At 44.3% G+C, this 18,242-nt stretch overlaps 1 protein-coding gene across 1 annotated transcript; it reads left to right on the top strand.

The window, feature by feature from the left end:
* The first annotated feature begins 1,017 nt into the window (after positions 1-1,017).
* Myd88 (MYD88 innate immune signal transduction adaptor) lies at positions 1,018-5,166 on the top strand. Its single transcript, XM_076869098.2, has 5 exons — positions 1,018-1,432; positions 2,238-2,372; positions 2,767-2,947; positions 3,141-3,232; positions 3,405-5,166. Exons 1-5 carry the CDS (start codon positions 1,057-1,059, stop codon positions 3,557-3,559), a joined length of 939 nt encoding a protein of 312 aa, XP_076725213.1. The 5' UTR covers positions 1,018-1,056; the 3' UTR covers positions 3,560-5,166.
* The last annotated feature ends 13,076 nt before the right edge of the window (positions 5,167-18,242 follow it).

Genomic DNA, 18,242 nt, shown 5'->3' with positions numbered 1-18,242 from the left:
ACCAAGGTAGAGAGAACCCTATGTTAGAGCGCCTGCAATGTATTTGACACATAGTAAATGATAAATAAATACTTGTTGAATTAATGAAACCAATCAAGGGTCCCTAGATCTGTACTGTGTCCCTAATACTAAAGAGTAAAACCAAATACTCCTTGACGGACAATGGCAAGACCATGCATTTACTAGAGACCTGTGCGAGTAGTCCTGTGTTTTATCCAGATACCAAAGGACCAGGCGCCTTGTAAATCACAACCCTCTGCCTTTTGAGCGCCGAGCCATAGCCTGTCTGAAACTTCAGGCAGTATGTCCTTTTCCACTGCCACTTCGGGATGCAAAACTGGTCTCTTCCCATTCTCCTTCGGACAAGATTGTGTGTTCCCCAGAGAATAGGGAGAACAGTCCTGGTGACCCACTCCCCGCTTTCTCTTCCACCACCCTCAAGGGCAGCACCATCTGAACCTCTTAGATCCCCAGTGAAATGGATGTGACACCGTCAGATCCCATAGAGCTAGGCCGGTTTCCTACAATTCCCGAAATAGGGCCATTCTCTCTGGTCTCTCACTCACCACCACTACCTGACCCCTTGAGGACAAGTCAGACGACCTATCCAAATCTCAAAGGGAAGATTCTTCTGGGTACGGAGGCATATGCCTGTAATCCCTGATATTCCAGAGTTTGAGCTAGAATGATCATAAATTCCAGGCCAGCACACTCAAATTAGCAAGACCCTGACTCAAAATTAAAAGGGGACAAGTTTAATTTTGGTAGAGCGCTTTCCTAGCATAGGAGAGGCTCTGGTTTGGACCCTCAGTATTGAAAGAGAGAGAGAGAGAGAGAGAGAGAGAGAGAGAGAGAGAGAGAGGGAAAGAGAGAAACTCAAAGGGCAGGTTCTGGATTCCTATATTCACCGCCCTTAAGTCTCCAAGTGAGGGGTGGGGCGCTCCAACTTGGCACCCTTGCGTGGGCCTTCAGATTCTACCGCAGGGCGGCGCTTCTCAAAAAGCGAAAGCAGCTGGGGCGACGAGGGGAGGGAGCCGTAGAAGGAGGAAGTGGGACATGCAACGCGACCCTACAAAGCCAAGGATCCTCCAGGACGACCCTGTCATGTCTTCAGGAGTCCCCAGTGATGAGTCTGCACCCCCGGCCATTTCTACATTCTCCCTGCCCCTGGCTGCGCTCAACGTGCGAGTGCGGCGCCGCCTGTCGCTTTTCTTGAACGCACGGACACAGGTGGCCGCCGACTGGACCGTGCTGGCTGAGGAGATGGGTTTCGAGTATTTGGAGATCCGGCAGTTTGAGGCGCGCCCAGACCCAACCGGCAGCCTGCTGGATGCCTGGCAGGGCCGCCCTGGCGCTTCCGTAGGGCGGCTGTTGGAGCTGCTCTCCACGCTGGGCCGTGAAGACGTGCTGGTGGAGCTGCGGCCCAGCATCGGTGAGGCCTTGGATCCAGGGTGTGGGAGGCTGACTTTCTCAGGCCTCAGCAGCCTGTGGGATGGCTCCAGGCGCTGGAAAAGTTAGCAGAGGGAGATGATCTGGTCCCTTGTCAGTATCTTTGACAAGATAAGGATAGAGCAAATGCGGCAAAGGCCCTGGGAGGCAGAGAAGATGGGGGCAAAACTTAGCAGAGGCTCTCAGGTTGGGCCAGATGTTAGTCTGCACTGGAGCCTCTGAGCTGTGTCAGGTAGGGCAACAGGACAACCGAGGGACTGGAAGCTGATGTCTAGAAACTTCAGGTGCCTGGGAAAAGAACCCCTCTGCCACTCACTGGCACTCTTGTAATGTATTGCACAGGAGGTCCAGCTGCCCAGACAGGCACACATTGCTGGGTTGGGGTCACTGCCATCACTGCACCATAACCCTGGGTTCTCAGCCCTCCTCACATGCTCTCATCCCCCTTTCTCACATCTGCCCTGGATCCTGAAAAAAGACCTTCATTCCAATCTCAGGAGCCCTAGAAGCGGGTCAAGGACAAGGGACAGGGGATGCTGCTGGCTTCCCACAAGGCCAGAGCTCCACAATATCCTTTTGGGAGAGTCAAAGCTCTGGTGGTGTGTGGTGGTGGGGGGGGGGGTGGCGAGTACATGTGTGCATGCTCAGCTTGTCAGAGCTGTGGAGCTGCCCATGGCACCAGCAGCTGGAGGCCTAGACTCCAAAGAGCCAAAAGAGGTGAGACAGGCTAGATCCTGTCTGTGGGTGGAGGGCTGGAAAACCTGACATACCCTGTCTCTCTCCTACAGAGGAGGATTGCAAGAAGTACATTTTCAAGCAGCAAGAGCAGGAATCTGAGAAGCCCTTACAGGTGGCCAGAGTAGACAGCAGTGTACCACGGACAGAGGAACTGTCAGGCATCACCACACTTGATGACCCCATGGGTAAGGGCCCAATACTGTTCCTGTAGCACAGGCAGACAGGTGGGCGACAGCCACAGGACAGTGTAATATGCAGAGCATGGATGTTGGAAGCAGATGGGCTGTGAGTCCTTGGGCAAGCCTTGGTTTCTGAGACTTGGTTTTCCCCCTGAAAAAATGGGGCTACTACTAGTTCTACCACTATGTTGCTCAGAGACTCTCATGAAATGATGGTTAACCCAGGGCTTGGCCCCTAGGGCCCCACCTGTCCTCTCCTGAGAAGGGCACTTTCTCTGAGTCATGTCATCTTGGGATGGGTGTAGAGTCCAGGACTAGGTTGCCTGGGCAATGAACTCTTGGCTGGTTTCCTTCACAGCTTCTTTGTTGCTCTGACCATCACCTTGTGCTCTGCTCCCAGGGAAAGTACCTGAACGTTTTGATGCCTTCATCTGTTACTGCCCCAGCGATATCCAGTTTGTGCAGGAGATGATCCGGCAACTAGAACAGACAGAATATCGGCTGAAGTTGTGTGTGTCTGATCGTGATGTCCTGCCAGGCACCTGTGTCTGGTCCATCGCTAGTGAACTCATCGAAAAGAGGTTGACTAGGGCCCAATAGTGGGTGGATGGGTGGGTGGGTGAATGACGACTTGCTCAAAGGTCCAGATGCTGGGCTTTTCCTGCCAGCTGGCCCTGTTTACCCTGGTCACAATGGCCCTCCTCTGAGGCTGCCCCCTGGGAATATGCTCAAGTAAGTTACCATAGTATGTGCAGCCTGCCTTCTCTCCCCTAGGTGTCGCCGGATGGTGGTGGTTGTGTCAGATGATTACTTGCAGAGCAAGGAATGTGACTTCCAGACCAAGTTTGCACTCAGCCTCTCCCCAGGTAAGCTTAGTTCTGCCCTGGCCAGATGCAGATCTCTGCACACCTGAGCTTGTGTGCATCCCTGTGCCTTTGTGTGAGTAAATAGGTGTTTTGTATTTAACTGGGGGTGGTCTGATGTTATCCCTTGACTAGGCCAAGGGCCTGGTGAAATTGCTGTAACACTTGCTTACAGGTGCCCATCAGAAGCGCCTGATCCCCATCAAGTACAAGGCAATGAAGAAGGAGTTCCCCAGCATCCTGCGGTTCATCACTGTCTGTGACTACACCAACCCCTGCACCCAGTCCTGGTTCTGGACACGCCTTGCCAGGGCCTTGTCCCTGCCCTGAAGATGACTCTAGGATCCCTGGGGTGCCTCCATCTGTCTCCCTGTCCATGTGCTTCTGCTGGTGCCTCTTCCTGGGATTGTGGGAGGAATCTGTGCTCCACTTGCCTCTCTGTTCCTAGAGGTGCCAACTCCACAGATACATCTGCACTAATCAGACCTCATGTGGACACCACCTCTCTGTCCTGATGGAACCACCACTAGGATTGGTACCTTCACTTGCTGAGTTATCAGCCAGGACAGTGGAAACCAAGGTCAGCTTGATGAGTAGAAATGAAAAGCAGCACCAGCTGCTCAGGAGTAAGTAAGAAGAGGAGCAGCCAAGTCACCTCTGAGCCATTCACACATCTTCCACCTCACTTTCTCTACCTGAGCAGTACAATGTGGAGTTTTGGTGGGAGCTGTGTTCAAACCACTGCAGGAAAAGGTTGAGTATTGCTCTGGCTCTCTTGGAGGAGATGATCTTGGCTGAGAAAGAGCTGACTGCTGCTAGACCACATGCTGGCCACCATGTGCCTGCTGGGGCAGCTGCTTCCACTGTGATGTCTATTCACCGCCTCACCACCCGCTTCCTCCTCTCTGTAGGGGAGTTGAGGAAGCTGGCTACTCCTTCTAACAGATCCCGCCTTGAGCCTGCTTCTAATGGGTCTTCTCTCAGCTACATCTTTGACTCCCCCAAGCCTCTGCTCCAAAAGACCATCCTGAACAGCTGGTGCTGCTTTTCACTTCTACTCATCCAGATGCCTGTCAGCTCTCCTCAGTTCTTCTTGACCTGGGTTGGCATCCTGGCCTCTGACATATCATCAGATAGGCCTCTGGGGTTGAGTCACCAGGGTCATGTCAACAGAGAACCTTCCTTCCTGGGTCACCCACAGAGAGCTTTCCCACTATCTTTCTATATTTCCATTGCTTTGTTTGCCAACAAACAGAAGCCACATAAGAACAACCTTCCCCAAAATTTGTGGGCACACAGCCACCCATAATCTTCCCCACATGAGCACATACAAGTTGACTCATACACTCTCACCCACAGAGGTACCTACATGTACATGTTTCTTTGGTGCAGCTCCCAGGGACAGCTGCATGGGAAAGAAAGTTCCACCTTCAAGGGGGTCTGACCATCTCCCCGGACAAGAATGGGTGCTCTTGATTCCTTTTTTCTCTTTAAAACCAAAGTCTGGAGAGGGTCCAAGGTGCCAGCGTTTCAATGAAGGGCTGACAGAGTAGGAGGGCTCCTTGGACTGGCATAGCAGGCACGGACATTTTCTTCCTCCCAAGGTGGTTTGTACCTTCTCCTCAAATTCTCTATGAGGGAGAAAATGTCATGGTCCCAGTTCTCTGTGCTCAAGGACAGACCCCAAGGCCCTAAAATAATAGAAAATCACTTCTCTGCTCCACCTTGGCCAGGCTGGGGCAAGGTGCCTTCCCACAGGATTCCAAGAATCCTGTCCTCCCATTGATATTGGGAATTTTACAGCAATTTCAAGAAAGCATTATCCACCCCTTTTTCATATGATTTGTGAGAATTTCAAAGAGATCTGAGAAATGCCTGTGTTTGTCATTTATCTTTCTCTATTTTGGGTTTATAATAAAAATATTCTATTTTGGGAAGGTGTGTATGTGTGGGTATGTGTGTGCACACACACACTCAGGAAAGGAGTTTGGAAGCAGTAAGCTGGGTAGCATTCTCACCAGTAAGAGAGGCTGGCTGGTTGGGTGGGTTCCAGAGGGCTTGGCAGGGGCTCCCTCCTCCTCTTGGGCTCAAATCTCAACAGGGCAGAATGCAGAACCAGGAGCACCCAACCTGAACAAAAAGGCTGGAAAATAATTAACAGAGTCTCAGGAATTTATGAGACTGTGTACAAAAAAGAACTAGTTTGTATGCCACCCAAATCTGAAAGGAGAGGAAAAGAAATTTGAGCTAAAAAAAGTATTCAAGGGTCTGGGGTTGTGGCTCAGTGGTAGAGCGCTTGCCTAGCATGTGTGAGGCACTGGTTTCGATTCTCAGCAGTACATATAAATAAATAAAGGCCCATCAGCAACTAATAAAAAAAGTATTCAAGGAGATATGGTTGAAACTACAAAAATGACAAAAAGCATAAATCAAGAAACTGAGCAAACTCCATCCATGATGAAGCCAAAGAAATCCACACTAAGACATATCAGAGTCCAGCTTTGAAGACCAAAGACAAAGAAAACAATATCTTGAAAGCAGTCAGGACAAATGGGATCTTAGAAATATTTGAACAACCTCAGTTTCCATTCAGCAGCTGCAGGGGTGAGAAAGCAGGGGTTTAACAAGTGCTGGGAAGAAAGAACTGTCACTCAAAATCCTTCACCCCTCTCCAAAAAAAAAAAAAAAAAAAAAAAAAAAATCCTTCATCCAGTGAAAACAGTCTTCAGAAGAGGAAATCAAGACATTCTCAGATCGAAATCTGCAAGATTTCCTAAGAGAAGGGCTATCAGAATTTCTTGGAAAAGATAAGAGGAGGAATCTTAAAACATCAAGAAAGAAGAACTAAAGAAATAATAAAAAATAGGGGCAAGTCCAAAGCCCTTTGCTTTCCTAGATGTTTGGAAGATCTACTTGTTAATTCTTTTCAGTCTATTTTCTGTCTACTTTTCAGTTTGGGGCTGTATACTGTTCAATCCAAAAGACTAGTTAGCAGTTGAGTGCAAGATAGATTGAGAAACAGGAGAAGTGCAGTGAAAATTTCTGCCTTGGGCAACTTCATTAATGAAAAAGGCAAAGGAAATGACTGATTGTGGGGTTCCCAGAACGTCCTCCTTCTTCAAAAGATCAAACTCTACCAGGTCCCCTGTCTTAAGCACTGTGCATTGTGATGTGCCTTCAAATCGTGTAGGGAAAATATTTAAGATGGTTACATGATAAGTGGGGAGAGTCAAGTAGCCCAAAGGGAGCACAGGCCTTCTTATCCCAGTGAACTGTTCTACTGTCAACACAGGTAGAACTGTGACACATTAGCTACAGGGAATGTTCTGCCCAGAGCTATGAAATCCTATACACAGAGACACTCTTACAACACTGCAAATAAACCCAAATTACAGAGATGGAGAAGTAATCAGAAGTGCCAGGGCCTAGAGTTCATCAAGGAGGGGAGGGTGGAATGAATAGATGCCCCAGGCAGAGCTATACAGTTGTAATTGTTAGGGAGTTTGTGGTGTGACAGAATCTACCCATGTGATAAGATGGCCCAGAGCTACACATGCATATTCTACCAATATCACCTTCCTGGTCTTGATATTGTTCTACAGTTACATTCGTTCACTGGGGAAATTGTGAGAAGGATATAGGATCTTCTTCTGGAATAGCTTTGCAATTTCTTTCAAATCTATAAGTATCTAAAAATAAAGTGTTTTTTTTCAATTGTTAATATAGAAAGTAAAAACCAAAGCCACTGGGTCCCTAAGAAATGATTAAAACTTAGTTTTCCATCATGTTTTTTTTTTTTTAAGAACACATCATTATAAAAGTAATCACTGATAATACACATTTATAAAAGTATTGTTTCCCAATACCATTTCATTTCACAAGCTCATTTTTGGAGGAGCTGCTTATTGTATTGGTCTAAACCAAGGCAGAATAGGAAGGAAAACCAAGCATGGTTTTGTCCTCAAGGAAATTAAGACTCAATGGGAGAATCAAGATACAAAGCAAGAACCTAAGTGACTCAAAATCAGACAGCAGAGCCCCCAGCAGCAAGTTTTACAAGTCCCAAGGACAGGCATCTGTGGGCCAAATGCCTTGATAGGGCCTCTGGAGGCAGATGGCCCTGAGGTGGGCTCTAAAAGATGGTGTAATGGGCAGGGTGAACCAAAAGCAGGAGAAGGAGATGCAAGCAGAAAAGGAATAATTTAAGTGAATGGGAAAAACAAGAGGCACATCCGGAAAGGAGAACAAATTAGTGAGACAAGACCCTTGAGGTTTTTTCAGGGATGACCAGGGTCCCAGGAATTTAGGCTTCAACAGGGCTCTGGACTGAGGCTGGCAGCGCAGGGTTGTTGAACCTCAGCACAGAGAGGTTAGCTGGGTGGCTGCATGCAAGGAGGATTAAGGAAGTGGAAAAGCATGGTGGCACTTTCTGCTTCAGGCAATTGTGCAAACAAAAATGAGCAAGGAAGTGACACTGGCTAGCTTGAGGGACTCTGTGGTTTCTGAATTTCCTCTTTCCCTGAGCAAACCCCACTGGGTCCATCCCAGATGCCCTTGCCCAAGGACACCCGTATCAATACCACTTGCCATGACCTGCCCCTGAGGGCCTGAGGGAAAGTGGAGTCCGAGGACCCATGAGGGAAGTCTCCTGTGCTCTCTGGTGTAGATAGGCTGCTCTAGTTCTCACCCTAAGTGGAAATGAAGTGTGGTCAGAGTGTCAGCCTCATTGACTTCAAGAATTACCTCTTTTTAGTGGAGCTCTAGTCAACAGACATGGCATCTGAGCCACATATATGATTTTAAATTTCCTAATAGCCACATTAAAAAGGCAAAAGGAAGCAGATAAAATGAATAATTTATTTAATTCATTATATCTAAAGTAACATATCAACATGTAAACCATATGAAAACAATTGATGAGATTTTACATTTATTTTCCTTATCAAGTCTTAATAATCTGGTTTATATTTTATGCTTTCAGTATATTTCAATCTGAAGTAGCCTTATTCTAAGGGTTCAATCCCTACTGTGGCTAGTAACCACTCTAGGGACAGGACTGAGTGACTAAGGAACTCTACTACCCAGAGTGTAGTCCCTGGGCCAGTAGCATTGACAACCCCTATTAGAAATGAGGACTGGGGGGAGGGGGGTTGTGGCTCAGTGCCTTGCACATGTGAGGCGCTGGGTTCGATTTTCAGCACCACATAAAAATGAATAAACAAAATAAAGATATTGCATTTGTCTATAACTAAAAAATATTTAAAAAAGAAAAGAAAAAAAGAAATGAGGACTCTCAGCTGGGCATGGCAGTGCATGCCTGTAATCTCAGTGGCTCAGGAGGCTGAGTCAGGAGGATCTCAAGTTCAAAACCAGCCTCAGTGATAGTGAGGCCCTAAGCAGCTCAGTGAAACCGTCTAAATAAAATATTTTAAAAAGGGCTGAGGATGTGGCTCAGTGGTTAAGTGCTCCTGGGTTCAATCGCTGATACCAAAAAAAAAAAAAAAAAAAAAAAAAGTAAAAGGTACTCTTTGGTTCTACTCCAGACCTAACTGATCAGATTCTGCACTTTAGTAGGGTCCCCCAGTGTTTCATAGGTGCAGAAAGGTTGAGAAGCTCCATCACATCCATGTGGGGAGGGAGCTGTAGGGTGGTGGCGTTTGGTACCAGTCATCAGTATTCCTCTTCCTCCTTGGAGTTTCCCACCATAATTTTCCTCAGCCCCAGCTTCAGACACAGACCTACATCAAGCAGCACCTCTCCTTCTTCTGAGCTCTCTGATGGGTTCAAGCATGTCATGAAACCCAGCCAGAGTCAATAAGATACACTGCAGCCCTTGACAGATCCCATTGTACTTGAAAAAAAAAGGTTAAGTTCTGTAGCCACTTTGGAACATGATGGGACAACACTGTGTAGGGAACTGCAAAGAGAAACAAGCCAGATACTGATGATGAAGTAGCAGGGCCAAAGAGCAAATGTCCTGGGTCTTAGCTCATAACCTGACAGCCATTTAAAAGGTCTCACCTCAACCTTCAGTTTGTCAGATAGGAAATGTTCTTCATTGCTCCATCCTCAAACAGGACTAGGTGCACCATTAGAGCCAGGGTCCTTTCATTTTCCTCATCAGGGCAAGTCTTACACTTCACCCTTGCGAGCAGCCAATACAATAACACTAGCTTCTTTTGTTGTTGCAGTGGGCCAGGCAGATACCTTCTTGTCCCAGCTGTTTCTTCTCCCAAGAAGAGGTCCCAATAAAATCTTTGCCTGACTTGATTTTATTTCTCTTCTTGTTGAGTCAAAGTTCCCAGGGTCTGGCACCAATGACACCATGTGAACCCCTACTTCTAGTCTTACTGCTGGGATTTTCAGGTAGGTGAGACAGCAAATTCCCTGTTTGTTTAAACTAGATGGGCTCATGTGCTAATATTAATATTGTCTTTCTTCTCCTCCACAACTCCTCCCCTTGCTCTCCAGCAGGCTCTGTGCTCCCCATGGGCTCTGGTTTGCTATTGGGTTTGGGCCTTGGGTGGAACCAGCTGGAGATCAGAGAGCAGGAAGTGAATGAGGTCAGTGTATTTATCCTCTTGTTTTCTCTACCAAAGATGCAGCTGCTTTCAGGTAGCCTCTCTTTCCCTTTCCCCTACTGGCTCCTGTAGTCCTCTGTTCATTGCTCCCTCAGGGTTCTGTGTGGTCATGGCTCCCCAAGGTCACTAGCCCTGGAGTATAGTATTTGTCCTTTAGGTTTCCCTCCACCTTGCCCTTGACTTTACAAATAGTTTCTTTATGAAACTGATCTCAGATTATCCATTTTGACTTTACAGTTAATTTCCTGTTGACTCCTGACTGGCACAATGATTGATACGAGAAGTGGCCTTAAAATAGGATTTTGGAATTGAGTTGCTCATGTGTTGAGGAAGGCAGGGATAGCCTCCTTACTGGCATCCTGGAAATTCATGGTGTTCACATCATTGCAAATAAGCGGATGATTACTGGTGGTACACAGGTAGAGGACAAGGCTTGGGGATAGCTGGTCAATCCAAAAAGCACCTGTTCTGACCTGGGTGTTACCTGGTGCACTGGTCCATCAGACTGCCCCTCAGTCTCTATGAAATGCATTGTATAAACACTTATGAATTATTCTTCATGTGCACAATTGTGACAAACTAGCCTAAAAAGGAGATCATGTTCCATCATCCAGAACTGGGGCTGCTTTACTGGTACAGAGCAATGGACCCTGACAGAGTGGGGGCTCCCCAGGACCTTAGAGTGGAATTTAAGCTCTGACCTCCCCATTCAGTAGGGTATAATAGGCAAGTTTAAGATTACCCTTCCTACCCAGCTAAACAGAGGCTCATGGGAAACAGATTTTAGGAAGCTAAGAAGCCAAAAGGACAGCTGCAAATCAAATGACCTCAGCTTCTACCTTAAGAAACAGGTCAAGAGGCAGGGGAAGCAGAGAGAATTGATTCAAAATAAGCAAAAGAAATAATAATGAGACCTGTGCTTTCTTTTTCTTCATTATGTGATCAGGTCTGTTCCCTTTGGGGCACAAGTAGAAGGCTGGAGGAGACATAGGCAAGCAGTGGGGTTGCATGTGAGAAGAGGTCACTGTGCCTTTGCACCTACTCAGTGTATACCATATCTCCATTGCACAAGAGTGGGTTGAGGTGCCTGTCCAACCTGATAGACCAGTGCACCAGGTAAAACTGTTTCTTGGTGTCCTAAGATTTCCAACTCAATAGTCAGATAGGCAGAGGAGTCTGATATTTATAGCTCCACAACCTTAATTCAATCATTCATGTTGGGTGCTAAGGGCAAACAAGGCTTCCAATCCACTAGGAATCAAGGAGAAAGTCTTGATTTCCTTAATCAGATTTTGCAATGAGAAATTAAGCAAGCAGTGATACAGCAGCAACTGGTGTGACATCCTGCAGATGGTGGCTGAAACCTGTTTTTCCTCAGTAAGAAGACCTGAGTCAAACCATGTAGCACTGTTGTTCAAACTCTGTCTCCATAATGCTCTTACTCTATTCCCACCAGTTGATTAGTAGCAATTATATTTACAGAGCACTCAAAATAAGACAGGAGCTATGCTCAGCATTTCCAGGAATTTCTGAAGGCAAGTTTTTTTTTAACCTTTCTAAGTTTATTTCCTCACCTATAAAACCTCACAAGGCTATTTTACAGAATAGAAGTATTTATACTGCACATTGCCTGACAGTTTAATTGTTGCCAAGAGGTTTTACTGGGCTTTTTCTCTGAATTTATATTATGAAACTAGGCATGATATTTTATGCTGTCTGACTTTATTCAGTTCCTGAGTTCAGAGATTGGGGGATATCAAGTTATTAGAAGTTAAATGAATATTTAGTTCCTAGTTTAGCTATTGATGGATATCTGTATTTTGGAATTTTTTTTTTTTGTAAATTATGCTCCCTCCCCCTGGATATTCTAATATTCTTGAGGTTCAAACTGGTATATAATATTTTGTCAATTTTTCTAAAAAAAGGAGAGAAAAACAGCTCTTTATAAATTTCCACACTGCCCTTGTGCTGGCATGGCACAGGTGGGCAAAACCCCACAAATGTCATAAAAATTCTTTACTTCTTATCTTAAAATATCCTCACTCCCCACAGGCCACCCACAACCTAATTTGAAATACAGACTATTTACACACACAAAAAGACTATGGGCACAGGGCAGCACAGGCTAAGTGCCCAAAAATGGTCTGAAAGAGGAAGTCAGCACTCAAGATTGTCCTCAGGGCTGGAACAATTTCAGAAAAAGCATTCCTGTGGGCCGGTGGGGTAGGAGGGAGGGTGGAAGAGAAAGTAAGACCCAGATAGGTGGGGCTGAAGTGAAGCGTATTCCTGGAAGGAGGCGTGGCCTGAGTGACAGGCTAAGGCAGGCACCTTGAGACCTCACTGGAGAGTGCTGGCTGAAGTTCCCTAGGTCTGAAAGAGGGGAAGGGCTGAAGCATGGGTGCCATAAACATTGCTACTCCCTGAGATGTGAGAAACCAAACCTTACAAATTGTGAAACTCACCTAAAAAGAGCATATTAATATATATGAATACTTGTGGATTTGAGAAATGAAACATTTGTATCTAGTAAGTCCTCCGTGTGCTCTATTGTGGCTGTACAGCCTTCCTTCCCCCATGGCTAATCAACAAACTGAATTTTGTTCTCTTGCTCTTCTCAAGTATACAATCTAAAAAAATTCATTCAATTGTACCCGCTTTTTATTTATTTATTTTTTTTGTGAATGGACTTGTACCCTATATAGTTTTTTTGTTATTTTTTGAGGTGGGGGATTGAACGCATTGGTTCTACCAATGAACTTCACCCCCATCCTGCTACTTCATTTCTATCAGCATTGTTTTCAGATTTATCCAATTTATTTTGCATAGGGGTCATACATTTCTGCTGGTGTATAGTATTTTTTTTTTTTAAAGAGAGAGAGAGAGAGAGAGAGAGAGAGAGAGAGAATTTTAATATTTATTTTTTAGTTTTCGGCGGACACAACATCTTTGTTTGTACGTGGTGCTGAGGATTGAACCCGGGCCGCACGCATGCCAGGCGAGCGCGCTACCGCTTGAGCCACATCCCCAGCCCTTGGTGTATAGTATTCATCATACGAATATTTTAATATTTTATTCCCCTGGTTTCCTTAGTCATTACAAAACATGCCTGATGATGGTATTCTTGTATGTTACTTAGAATACACATGTACAAGAGTTTATTTTAGGTAAATATTTAGGAGTAGGATTGTTGGGATGTAGGGGCAGCATAGGTAATATCACATTGTTTTCCAAAGACCTTGCATCAATTTACATTCCAAATAGCAGAAGATGGCAGATTCTGTTGTTCTTTATCTTGGCCAACACTTAATATTATGTGGCTTTAATTTTTTTGCCCATCTGGAGGGTTGAAATTTTCTCATTTTAGTTTTAATTTGTACTTTTTTGATTATTAAGGTAGCCAAGGTTTATGTTTATGAGCTCCCAAGATATTTTTGTGGAATTATCTTTTTTGGAAATGGGGTCTCATTATGTTGCCTCCAACTTGTGACCCTCCTGCCTCAGCCTTCCAAGTAGCTGGAATTATAGGCACATACCACCATGCCTGGCTCTCTTCCATTTTTTGGACAATTGATCTTCATATTGTTTGTCAGCCTATATTTAACTAAGAAAAATATATTATTTATGTGATTACTTTTCAAATTAACAAAAAAAGTCATAAAAATGGATCTTTTAATAGGCAATACTTGGACATACAACTTCAAAATGTACAAAAGTCTTTCTACTTTTATCCTCAACAAGCCCTTAACCTGTGCACCACCAAAGTTAGGAGGTGTAGCAAATTGGTTAGCTGCTCACCAGTACCATCAGTTTCTTCTTCCTGAGCACATGGGAAACCATTTCCCAGTTTCCTTGACTTGGGATTTCCTCACAAGTAATGGATACACACACACACACACACACGGATAAAAGTAATGGTCACAGCATCTACTGTTGGCCCATGTTTGTAAGTGTTCTTTGAATTGATGGGCTGGCTAAATGTGGAGGATCTAGTAGAAGATTCCAAAGAGGCCTTATAAGATTGTGGTGTCCACAAAAGCTAAACTATTGAACCAATCAATCAACAGATGAATGGATAAAGAAAATCTGGTACATATATACAATGGAATATTACTCAGCCTTAAAGAAGAATGAAATTATGGCATCTGCAGATAAATGGATGGAAGTAGAAAATATCATGCTAAATGAAATAAGCCAATCCCCCAAAACAAAGGCCAAATGTTTTCTTTAACAAGTGGTTGTTGATCCCTAGTGAGGGGGTGTGTAGGGAAGAATGAAGGAACTTTGGATTGTGCAGAGGGGAGGACTGGGGTGGTGGAGATGGGAAGGATGATAGAATGAGATAGACATTATTACCGTGTGTGTGTGTGTGTGTGTGTGTGTGTATGAAAACCAAGATTTTTAGATTGATTTTTAGGTTGTTACTTCAGCTAGAGTTAAATTACACTCACAAACTTCTTATGCATCCTAAGATATTCCACATAATATATATAATTACCAGTTCTCTTTCAATGGACTCACAGGTTGTTTCTAATTTTCCCCCTTTATAATAATGCTACAATAAATATCTTAATGAAGTAGATTTTTAATCATATTACACTTTTGTGTGTATGTGTATGTTACTGGGGATGAAACCCATGGCCTTACATATGGTAGGCAAGTTCTCTACCATTGAGTCATACTTCAGACCTTTTTCTAAAAATAAAAAAAAAAACATTAATTTTGAGATGAGGTCTACTAAGTTACTCAGGTTAGCCTTGAACTTGTAATCTTCCTGTCTCAGCCTCCCAAGTAGCTGGGATTACAGACATGTACCCCTACCAATGCTGGCACAGACACATGAAACCTTTAAGAGATACTGTTTGAAACATTGATGGCACTTAGGAACCAGCTTTACCTCAGTCAGGTATTTCCTGCCTTCTGCTCAATTCAGCTGAAGCTCATCAAGCTGGCATGTTGTCAGCTTGGGAGACTCTGAAGCTCCTCTCTTGCTCCAAGTCTAGCAATGATAAGATTCCTTGTATTGACTGATTCCCTACTACCCACCTAAAATAATCTATATACCTACCTATCTTATAGGACCTGAGTGCCTGTCACCTTGGACATTCGTTTCTGAATTTATCAAGATGTCAGTTTCTTATGGGCTTCAGATTCTAAGCTTGGATATGTCTTTATACTCTTTAATCAACACTATGACTGAATGTGTGCCTTTACATGGCACTGTTCCAGACACTAAGCAGAGAGTACACTATGCAAGGTTATTGTCCCTTTTCATAACAAGGGATGACATCACACTACAGTTGGCATATGATAGAGGGATTGATGGTAGGAAACATATTTGAAGAGTCTACTGTCAGTGCAGACACTGATAGGGAACTGAGAAAGTCAGTTCATCCCAGAAACATAAAATTGTGATTTTCTTAGTTTCTCACATTTCTATATTAATGTTCAGACTTCAGTTTCTTTCATAAAGGGTCTATAAAGCCAGGCATATAGTAAAACATGTCTGTAATGTAAACATGTCTGTAATTTAGGAGGCTGAGGCAGGATGACTGCAAGTTCAAGGCCAGCCTGGGCAACTCAGTGACTGTTTCAAAAAAAGAAAAAAGAAAAACAGGGATGGGGATAAGGTATAGTGATTTATGTGTGAGGTCCTGGGTTTAATCTCCAGTACCACACACATACACACACAAAGCACCTATAAAACTTGAATTATTATAGCTCTATAATTACTAGTGATTACTAAGGATGTCCCTAGTCTTTTCTTCTCTGTCCTGAAGGTGTAAAAGCAAAATACAAGGCTGATAAGTTGCTTAGGGATGACAGTAAGAAGGCAAAGCATGAATACATTTTCACTCTTGGTTTCTCAATCCAGAGTGATTATCATGTTTTAGGTTTACACAAAATGATAGATGCTGTCTACACCCTGCTCATAGTCTTTGGGCCTGCAGCAAAGATTGCTTTCAGTGTCCTAATACATGAGAACGAGCACCTATGATAGTCTGTATGCTTTTTCTGGTCTTAGAAATGTATTCTTCAGGGGCTGAGGATGTGGCTCAAGTGGTAGCGCGCTCGCCTGGTATGCGTGCGGCCCGGGTTCGAGCCTTAGCACCACATACATAACAAAGATGTTGTGTCTGCCGATAACTAAAAAATAAATATTAAAATTCTCTCTCTCTCTCTCTCTCTTTAAAAAAAAAAAAAAAAAGAAAGAAATGTATTCTTCAAAGTACTGAGCTTCTTTTTTGGTGGTACTGGGGATTAACCCAGGGCCTACTTGCATGCTAGGCAAGCACTACCATTGAGCTACATCTCCAGGCCAAGTGTTAACTTATTAAAGAAGAAAAGGAGTTTGTGGTTTAACAACTCACCTTCTTTGTCAAGTGGGACCATTCTAAGATGTTTTAGTTCTCAGGTGTCTCCTGACATGACTGAGCCATACAGTAACCCCTTGTTAATGTACCCTTTAACAACCATCCTTCCCTTCCTGTCTCACTGCTCCATTCCTACAGAGCACCTCCTGGGGTTACCTCCTGGACAAACTATTTGCACCTAAATCCTGGTCAGTCTCAGAGTCTGATTTTAAGGGAAACTGAACCTAAGTCAGGAACTCTTTTGACAATGAGGGGAAAAACAAGGTGCTTCTCACCAGGAAAATTTGTCATATATTCAAGAATCCTGGGTAAGATCTGAGGAAATTGTGATATAAGGGACAGGGTTCCAGAATTACCCTACTTTCCCTTTCTCTCTTTCCTAAAATAATTACTGAGGGAGCCATATGCAAAAACCAGCAACACAATTGTTTTTTTTTTTTTGAGAGGGGTAATCAGGGAATGAACTCAGGGGCACTCAACCACTGAATCACATCCCCACCCCTATTTTGTATTTTATTTAGAGGCAGGGTCTTAGTTGCTTGGCGCCTCACTGTTGCTGAGGCTGGCTTTCAACTTGTGATCCTCCTGTCTCAGCCTCCTGAGCTGCTGGGATTACAGCACACCTGGCCCAGCAACACAACTGGAATACCAAGTATTATTAATAGCTTCAAATGTGGCTAAATCCCCCTGAATCCTGTTTTTTAAAAACACTCTTAACTGAGTGCGGTGGCACATGTCTATAATCCCAGAGGCTCAGGAGGCTGAGGCAGGAGGACTGAAAATTCAAAGTCAGGCTTAGCAATTTATGGAGGCTCCAAGCAACTTAGTGATAGCTTAGCAAGAGACCCTGTCTCACAATGAAAAGGACTGGGGACGTGGCTCAGTGGCTCTGGGTTCAATCTCTGGTCCAAAACCACCACCACCAGCCACTCTTTGCCTGGCTGGTTTCCTAATTATTCTCTATCACAGTATAACTACCTTTTCCTGCATGTTAATTTGTAACTTAAAATTACTTATCTGTTTGTTGTTTATTCTTCTCTATGAAAACCATTTTCTCTACAAAAAAAGGAACTAAGGCTGTCTTGGTCACCACTGTATTCCGTTTATGACAGCATTCTCACATGGGAAGATACTCCACAGGCTGAGAAAGGGGTTGAGGTTTGGACTTCTGGCCTAGAACAGTCACCAGGTCTTTGTTCATTAAAAATCCTAGTAACCTCTATCAAGCCACAGAGAAAATAAAATGACCAGATCTGCAGAGGAGGTTCTAGTTTGAATAATGCATCAACCCATGTGTGTTCAGGAGGTAGACGACATATATTGACTGCCAACAATGTGGGCCAAATAACATCTTTAATTTTCACCATTGGATTAGTAAGCAGTTCCTTTTCTCGGGGGAGGAAGGAAGGTTTTTCAAATCTTTCCCTGAAGTCTTTACTATTATTCATACGATATCATGGATGTGGAAAAAAAAATCTGGTCTGTTCATGGTCCACACAGCCTAACAATCCCAAGTTAATCTTTGGTTTGGGGGTCTTTCTACTGGCACAAACCTTGAGATTTCTAACTTTTACCATCAGATGTAGCTCCTCTTCTCCCCGCAAAAAGAAAAAAGGTAGCACGTGCAGTAACAAAAGTGTCAGTATTAATGGCTGAAACCGATTTCTATAGTAAGGGCTGTGCCATGCCTTCTGGAAGTCTGGCACCTTTGCTATGATTGCAATGGTCTCTCAAGTTTCCATCTGTTGAAATCATGTTAGCTTTGCACGGTCTGGCTCAAACTCTATTGCATCCATGAAACGTTCTTCAATCCCATCAACCAGGAGGAGACTTGCTACCCTTCAGGGTCAGTAGACTTCCTACCGGAGGGCTCAGCACGGGGTTTCCAATGCGCGGCTCGGTGAAGGTCTGAAGAGACCTTTGTTGGTTGTGTTTGGACTGAGGTGTTCAGTTGAGAAGTTTCGCACCTAGTCCTATCAGCCGAGGCTTGTTTTCTTTTTGGCCATGCTACCAAAGCGTTGTTTAGTAGCTCCATCTAGTAAACCTGAGAAAAGTGAGGTT

This window comes from Callospermophilus lateralis, chromosome 1 (genome assembly GCF_048772815.1).
Source record: "Callospermophilus lateralis isolate mCalLat2 chromosome 1, mCalLat2.hap1, whole genome shotgun sequence".
In the NCBI taxonomy this organism is placed as follows: Eukaryota; Metazoa; Chordata; class Mammalia; order Rodentia; family Sciuridae; genus Callospermophilus; species Callospermophilus lateralis.
Note: the sequence above shows the minus strand (reverse complement) of the source record. Positions and strands in the feature narration are given on the sequence as shown.

Excerpts from the sequence above, each read along its gene's own strand:
- Myd88 (XM_076869098.2), top strand. The coding sequence starts at position 1,057 with ATGCAACGCGACCCTACAAAGCCAAGGATCCTCCAGGACGACCCTGTC. Across the intron at positions 1,433-2,237 it reads GGAGCTGCGGCCCAGCATCG|AGGAGGATTGCAAGAAGTAC; the intron begins GTGAGGCCTTGG and ends TCTCTCCTACAG. Across the intron at positions 2,373-2,766 it reads CACACTTGATGACCCCATGG|GGAAAGTACCTGAACGTTTT; the intron begins GTAAGGGCCCAA and ends CTCTGCTCCCAG.